Source organism: Oryzias melastigma, linkage group LG19, assembly GCF_002922805.2.
Source record: "Oryzias melastigma strain HK-1 linkage group LG19, ASM292280v2, whole genome shotgun sequence".
NCBI classification, from domain to species: domain Eukaryota; kingdom Metazoa; phylum Chordata; class Actinopteri; order Beloniformes; family Adrianichthyidae; genus Oryzias; species Oryzias melastigma.
Genome location: NC_050530.1, coordinates 6,033,977 through 6,042,262, shown reverse-complemented (window position 1 = coordinate 6,042,262; position 8,286 = coordinate 6,033,977). Strand labels below are relative to the sequence as shown.

Below are 8,286 nucleotides of genomic sequence, written 5' to 3'. Positions count from 1 at the left end.
CTGAAGACGATAATGTGAGTTAAATTTATAACATGTTTATTTTGACTGTTTTTTTTTCTTCAAATTTACGTTTTTCTTTGTAGCTAAAGAGAAAACACAATATTGTTTTTTTTTAAATGTATTTCAAATAAATTAATTGTTTTTTATCAGTTTGGTATTACCCAGAACGATTCTACACTTATTGGAAATGTTGATTTATTGCTTCATTCATGCATCACTCCTGACTTTAAAGTTTAATTTTAAGCATAAATATGTTGTTTTGTTACCTGTGGCTTTGTGACTAATAGACAACAAACACACTGTGGCTCAAACTGTGACTTTAACCAGAACGTGTCGACGTCTATATCAGTGTTTCAATTGTTTAAATTGGATTTTTATTCAGTATATAAAAACAAAACTCATAAATGTTCTGTTTTTACTTTATTTCTTCATTTTTTTTAAGGAAAATGGTTGTTTTTTAACTCACCTTACAAAGATTTTCAACAAAACTTTATTTATAAACACAAAGGGATGGCAAACCCTCATGGGCATTCTCAGTTTTGTTCAGTTTAGCACCACGGACAGCGACATGCATCCTAAAAAATAAATAATTTTAAATCAAACTTTATTTTTGATGCTATTTTAGTTAATCTCATTCTCTTTTTATTGTCTTTTTTGTTTATCTACAATATTTGAAATAACGGGTTGTAATTGTGTGATTCTGCTTTAGGCTTTTTTTCAATTCTTAAGCTATTTTTAGCTAAAATTTCAGCTACACTCTAATTGTTATGGCTAATTTAGGCTTTTTTCAGTTTATTGGACTATTTTGGAGTTTAGCTAATATTTCAGCTGCGTCAGCTGTTCTGTGTAATTTAGGCTTTTTTCAGTTTTTTTTGGCTAATTTGGCATTTAGCCAAAATTTTAGCTTGGAATCAGCTATAGCTTTTTCAGCTATCAGCTTCAACTTTTTTAGTTATCAATTTCAGCATCTTCTAGTATCACATCTAGCATCTTTTAGTGGCCAAATTCAGCTCACAGCATTCACTCTAACATTATCACTGGTAATGCTATAGATCTAGTTTATAAATAAACTTTTACTTTCTTTGCAGAATTAAGACATCTTTCAAATAGCAAAACAAAAACCTTCACCTTAAAATAAAAGATATTTATATGGTGAACTTGACTGAAAAATATATACCATGTCAATGACAATCTGACCTGTACAGCTTATAAAACTACAGTCAGATTGAGTTTGGGTTACCAGGTAATTTGTCCGTCTGATAACAAAGGAAGATTCCATCAAATCTCTTCCACCCAGAGTTCATTTCAGCCCACCGCCCTTTAAGAGCCGTCCCTAAAATGAAAGTAATTTGACTACAACAGTATGACAGCGCCATATCGACACATCAAAGCTTTGCTCTTTATTCCTTTCAGCCTTTGGGCCCTCGGAGGTCTTTATCAGGGAGACTGGGATTACTTTTCACTCCAGGTCATTCGATTGGATTCTAAATCTGCAGCAGAGGCAGCAAGAGAAGCAGTGACCCCCCCCTCCCTCCTTTGATATCGATTTATAGCCAATCTTCTATCTGTAAGATCAATTCTGACCTCAAAGAACCGTGCGATTCTGCGGAAGATAGTGAGACGTCTCCGTCACAAGCAGCACTCGAGCGTGTTTCTTCCTGTTGCACCAGCCTCTTAATTCTCACCCTGTTGTGAGAGGCTGATTGTAATTTTCCCGTTGGTATCAGGCCAGCAGGCCCGGCTCTGTCTCCATTCAGGGAGAAAATTAGAAATGGCTGGATGTCATGTTGGCCGTATAACCGCCTTTAAAGAACCTCTGCTAATTGAATTAGCGAGTAATTCCAGGCTGATTTAGGTGGCTTTAGGGAGGACGGATCACATTTTGTCACCTGAACCTGGTGACAGTCGAATTAATGCGCCGAGTCTGTTGGAATCGGAGGAGTTCGTCTCAACTGAGGAAACCCAATTTCTAAGGTGTGAGGAATCATTTATGTCTGCAGTTAAGAAAATCCAACTTTCACTTACCGACCCAGAGCGCGATAAAACAACACGCCGCCGTGTCATCGGTGTCATTTTCCCCTGCGTGTGTCCCTAAATTTACAGCTTCTTTGCAAGGACAAAAAGGGGAAAAAGGTCTAATGGCTTCATTTTTTACCAACCACCGGTGAGCAGATTCGGCTGTAAATTGCCGGATCCTCTCAGAGCTGTGATTCGGCTCCACCAGCGAACGCCTCGACTCAGGCGAAGAGTTCAGAAACACACTCGTCTGTAAAGGTAATGGCGGTAATGGCTGCCTCTGCCGCTCCCACTTAAAGCTCAGTCTGAAGGTCGCTGGATAAACGCTCCCGTGCGCTGCGGTGTAAATGTTTTTCGGCGGTGTCACGGTAAAATATGCTTTTGTCACTCTTTTTGTTTTCAGCTGCTGCTGAAGGGCTTCAAAATCTGCATCCAAGGATCTTTTACAGACATGGCAACAGGTATGAAGCAACAGAAAAAACTGCTTTTCTTTTGTAATTTATTGGATTAAACCTAATAATTTATATTAAATGGAAATTATAATTTCTTTATTTTTAATAAATTGTTCTTTTTCTGTTGTGAACTCCCTAATACCTCCTTTAAGATCCAGATTTCATCCTCATTTCAGGCAAAGGATTAGAAATCTGAACTGGTCTAAACCGAATCACTTGGATTAGAAAAACGTTTACATCGGAAAACCTGATAAATCAAGTAAAATACCACCTCAAAAAGTAAAAATTTGTGTAATTTTACTTCTAAAACGTAAAAATTTTCACCATTATTGATGCATAAAATGACATTAGCTTTTAAGAACCAACTTTACAATTTATTTGATGTTTGAAATCAATCAAACCCTTTAAAGTTTCTCTCCAACTATGTATTTTTTTCGATTGTAAAATCGTTCCCACTTGTGTTTTAGTAATTATTTAGCTAAAATCAAAAACCCTGTCGTTTTTAAGACATATTTTGTGCAGAGCAGAAGAAAAAAAAACAAAAATGTCACCCCACCATATACTCATTTACCTCAGGATCAAAGGCTTGGCGGCCATTTTGGGGCAAAGTGTGTAATTTGACAATTTTTACACTTTTTTTAGAATATGGGGAAAGAGAAAGTTTGCTAAATCGTACTTCTCAAAATTTCACACACCCGGCTAAGCCATCAACCACAACTGAAGTTTTACTGAACTTTGACCTCAAGAAGTGGCCGCCATCTTGAATTAAAAAAAAACCTTTTAGTACCTCCAACAAATTTAAATTTCTCTCGTAAGGATTTCAGTTTAGCACCTTCTAACTCCTCGAGCATAATTGGGAAGCTATTTAGTGTAAAATGCTAGTTTCTAGATTTTGAATGGCGTTACCGTGGCGATCTCTCAAAAGTATCATTCCCCTGTTGCTCGCATATTGTTTACAGAAATATTGTGAACATTTAACTTGTGAATCTTTGGCTCAAGCTGAACAAAAGTATATGAGATACAATAAGAACATATTAGGAATGTGGGCGGGGTAAACAAAAAACCTTGGTTGCTATGGGAATCTAAAAATTCATTTTTGCGGATTCTTCTAAAAATGACATAGAACTGTTTGTCACCTCCAGGCAATCAAAAAATGACATGGTTGCTATGGACAAAAACGATCAAAAAAGTTGCTATTTAAAAAAAAAGTTAATTTTTTTGTCACATGCAGCTCTGATCGGGGGGGAGGGGCCACTCAGCCAGTGGGGGAGGGTCAAAAGGGGGCATATAATGCCAGCTTATTATTATAAAATTCTCCATTTTTTGAAGTCATATTAAACATTGAAAGGGTGTCTTAATTTCCAGGATTTCCAGAACAAACCGTGTCACTCTCTACGTCTTTGTTTCCTCTCCGCCTGATTCAGTCTTTCATCTTCCTCAGCGGTAACCCTCCCGCTGCGTCTTTTCCCTACACAAAACCAAATATTTGGGCCCTAAACGATTGCTGAAAGGAATGTTGCTGCAGCTTGAAAAGCCCATGCTCGGTCTCATTAGCGTCTCCTATAGACGCTCCCTCCACTTCAGAGAAGACAATCGCATGAAGGACAGCTGAAGTAACTCCGCTTTTGACTGACACTAAGAATAACTAGAAGCTCGGGCTGTTTTTAACCCCTGTTATTTCAGCACCGGTGAACAATGACAAGTGAGTCCTGCATGTGGGTGGACTCCATCCAAACTGAGGAGTTGTGCGAGATCTTCTTAGTGTGTGGTTGTCACGTTCTGCCGCAGTTACCATGGCGTCCGTCAGCAAAATGAGCCTCCAGATGTGGAGAATGATTCACCTGTTTTTTTAGACTTAGCTGCAGGAGAGTGTTTAAAAAGAAGCTGCCCTTCATGCCTAATGATTCCTCTGCTTTACGCTCGGTTAAGTGGACACAGATCATGGGTGAGGGTCTCAGGGGGGGGAACTCGCAGCGTAGCATTCTTTGGTTTCCGTCTTGCTGGAGCTCCTAAAGTGCTCCTGCTGCATCCTCCTGCTGGTTCCTGGATCGATCACGCTTTGCTAATGGGCTGACATCTGCTTCTGTGTGGCGTTTAAAGACTTTCTTATATGTAGCTTAACAGAGCATCCAGAACGTCATTCATTATTCAATCACTAGAAGTTTTTCCGTGATCCGCGATGAGGCTTCATGAATCCAATATGGCAACTTCCTGTTTCCTAAATGTGCCTGATTATATAATTAAATAAAAATGTTTAGTTGTTTTTGTTGTTTCAGATGAAATGGAGTGGATGGTAGAACTCTGTGGAGCTACTGTAGTCAAAGACCCGCTGCTTTTTGACAGTAAACAGGTACACTTCCTGCTTCTGATTGGATTTTGATTAAATTGTTTTAATGAAATTGTTGTTTTAGCAGTTTATTATGATAATAAAATGATTTTTAGAGTATATTTTAAACAGTAAATACACTGTTGACCTCTATTAATGGGGCTTTAAAAATGCTAAGTGTTGACATTATTGACAATTTAAAACGTAAGCTATGTCCGAATTCCTCCCCTACTCATTATATAGTGTGTTCGGCATTATATAGTGCTGTCTGAATCTACTATTCCAAAATCGAGGGCACTAAAAATTTCCCCGAAGTCCAAAAGAAGTAAAATGTTTTTTGTTTAGTCATAAAAATGTACTTTCTGTTACAACTTTTATATTAAAATCTTTACTTTTTAAAAAAACTGGCAGTAAATCAGATTTTGTGCGCAGAGAAACAAGAAAAAGGCAAATAATTAGCAAGTTTATGAATTATTTTTATATTTTGTAAATTTAGATCAATTTTTTGTACTTTTAAAGATTAATTTATTTGTTGTTAAAGGTTCTTTATTAGTAAAAATGTCTTTAGATGATAATTTGCAGTATTTAACTTCATGAAATCATGAAAGTACATTTTAAAGAAACATGTAAGTAAATACTTGCATTCAAATTCTATTAAATTTGACTAATCTCCTTTATTTTTCCCTCCTACAGCCACATCAACTCGTCATCGTACAGCCGAGATCAGATGCATCGTCTTCAACATACAGCAGTGAGTCTCTCCTAATTCAATATTGAATAATTTTTATATTAAAGAACAAATTATGGTTATTTAAAGTCATTTAGTCTGAGAAAAAGTTCACAGCATTAAAGGTGAGACTTTTTTATTGGAGTCTATTGTTCACACTAAACCCCAGAAGACACTCCCAACATAAAAAATGAGACTAAAGTGTCGGCAGGAGTTACATAATTCATGCAAAGGTTCACCTGGAGGTTAGAAAAGTCAAACTTTTCTTCTTTTGTGATCGTCTTCAATGGATGAAACATCAGGTTTGGGTTTAATGAAATAAACACAATATATATTTGTCTCTGTTTTTGCATGTTTTGGTTGTAAAGATTTGTCTTTGGCTCTTTCTGCGTCTTTCTATCCTTCTGAACCTGGATTTTAATTAAATCAAATGTAAACATGGTGAACGTGGATTCGGGAGCTGCCTCCTAAAGTCAGAGAAAAGCGACTGACCAAGAATGTTAGGAAGCAGGAAGAGAGCAGGAGAAAATGTCAGATTCGGCAGAGGAAATGTCAAAAGAAGCTGTCCACTTCTGAGAGCACACGCCTCCGTAGAAGGTTTGAATTTAAGGAAGTGACTGCATGTTTCCTCCCTTCTTTCCTCCTTGTTGCACTTTTATTTCCTTTGACTCGAAAAATGTCGGCAAAAGGATCAGAAACCGGTTTATTGCATGACGTAGAGAAGTGCCTTCACAAATTCACCACCTTATATCATCCATCATGACATTTTAGATCATGTTTGAAACCGACGTACCCTAAACTCATAGCGGTTACACTTACTTACTGCTGTTTTCGCATCAGAATTCACTTGCAAGTGAAAATGTGGAAAAGGTGGATCAGAGTCCAGGGTTTTGGTTTAAGGTGGAAATCAGGTGAGATACAACAAACAAAGGGTTAAAGCTTTATGATTCATTCACACCAGACACAATTTGTGCGTCAAATTTGTGTCTGCCGCCTCCATTTTGACGCGTGTCAAACTCTCTGCTCAGCGTCTTGACGCCCCGGCCGGACTTCATTCGTTGCCCGATCACGGAAAACATGGATGATGTTGAGCAAGTATGATTCCCAAAGCGCGCCGCAGGACTTCCGATCGCATCTGTTCGTCGACTTCATGTTAAAACCCAATCACGTCGGGTGTGAATGCAGCATTAGTCACCCGTACTTACTCGTGAATGTTTCTGGATTGTGGAGGATTGTAGAGAAGAGCTGCATCATCCTAAAGGGAGTGCAGGTCTGTCTCACTGTTCCCTTAAGACTCGTACGACCACCTTAACAGACGTCATGAAAATGGAACGTACCATTGTCGTGGATGTGTTAAAGTATTTGTAAGTTTCTGAAGTACAGTTTGTTTCGGTGAACTGTACTTCGGTGTATTTCTTTAAATTAATACAAACTACTTAATAGTTTTACTTTGAAGTGTCTTTACTGACACTTTACTTTAACCCTAGAACACTTTCGCTCTAAAAAGTTCACTTTTGCCGGGTAATTTTTACCAGATTATAAAATACTCCATAAAAAGTATTTCTCTTTATGCAACAAAGTGGGAGGAAAAAGGATAGGAAGATCCTAAGAACATGCTTGAAAATGACTGAAAAAGTAGAAATTTGAGAGGAAAAAAATTCCTAAAAAAATAAATAATGACACTTTACTCTTGGCCTTTGGTCCACTCATTCCTGGGACATGTGAGACTTTACCCAGAGACCCATGACACTCAAAAAAATATGCAACAAATTTAAAATAATGTAAATACTTTTGCTCTGGTGAATATCACCCGGCGATAGTGCTTTAGGGTTAAGGATTTATTTACTTCTGGTGAAAGTAGTGCAATTTTTTTGTTTAATTTATGCTCTTAAAATCAAACATTTCTCCATTTTACAGCGATAATTAAGTCATTTTTACTACATTCCATCAAATTTACAAAGATAGCAAATCGGACGTTCCAGAAATTCATATTTTCTGGAACAGATCTCAAATATCTGAGTATTCTGATACTCATTACAGCCCGCTGTCATCAATGAACAACTTGCACAGAATTACAAACGAGCATTTCCTGTCTTTGATTGACTGTGATATTAAATATTCATCATGAAGGATCACAAGTTGATGTTTGTGTGCAGTAATCTGAGCTCCTCGCAGTTCTTCTAACTCATGTTCTTGGCTCCTATTTCATGTTATTTAATGGAAACAAAATCTGCTTCCTCCAAATGTAAAGAGTTAAACCACGTTTTACCGTCTGCTTGCTCCGTAGATCTCTCCAGAAAAGCTACGGTTCTGACCCGCGGGTGGCTCTTGGACACGGTCGCAACCTACTCTGTGCAGAACTACAAAAACTACACAATATAAGGATCTGAAGATCCTTCAACCTCCTCTTGAATCCTTTTCTGATTCGCTTTATGTGTGTTTATTGACAAAGCTGTAATATCTCTGTGTGTATAAAAGTTAATTGAATTTCATGAGTTTCACATTTTTTTTTATTAATTATTGATTAATCAGATTAATCAAGTCAAAATAGTTTGTTTTTAAGATTGTAAAAAGTTTTCATGTAGACACAAACTACTTTCTTTGAAATTAGTATTTTCAGTATCATTACATACTAGGGCAGATTGTGAAGCCCCTCCCCCTATTGCTAAAGTGTTCTGTTTCCACCCTCTCCCGCTAGCTTACAACCCCCACCCTAACACAAAACCATATTGGAGCTTTTCAGTCATAGAGTTTGGAGCCAGATT

At 37.4% G+C, this 8,286-nt stretch overlaps 1 protein-coding gene across 1 annotated transcript in view; it reads left to right on the top strand.

The window, feature by feature from the left end:
- Positions 1 to 8,013, top strand: part of LOC112154310 (BRCA1 DNA repair associated) — a gene marked incomplete in the record, with an annotated part of 20,981 nt that extends 12,968 nt beyond the window's left edge. Inside the window, 5 exon segments of the mRNA XM_024285163.2 lie at positions 1 to 14; positions 2,420 to 2,477; positions 4,745 to 4,818; positions 5,488 to 5,545; positions 7,809 to 8,013. Of these exon segments, the coding sequence (XP_024140931.1) occupies positions 1 to 14; positions 2,420 to 2,477; positions 4,745 to 4,818; positions 5,488 to 5,545; positions 7,809 to 7,903 (299 nt within the window).
- Positions 8,014 to 8,286: the final 273 nt, after the last annotated feature.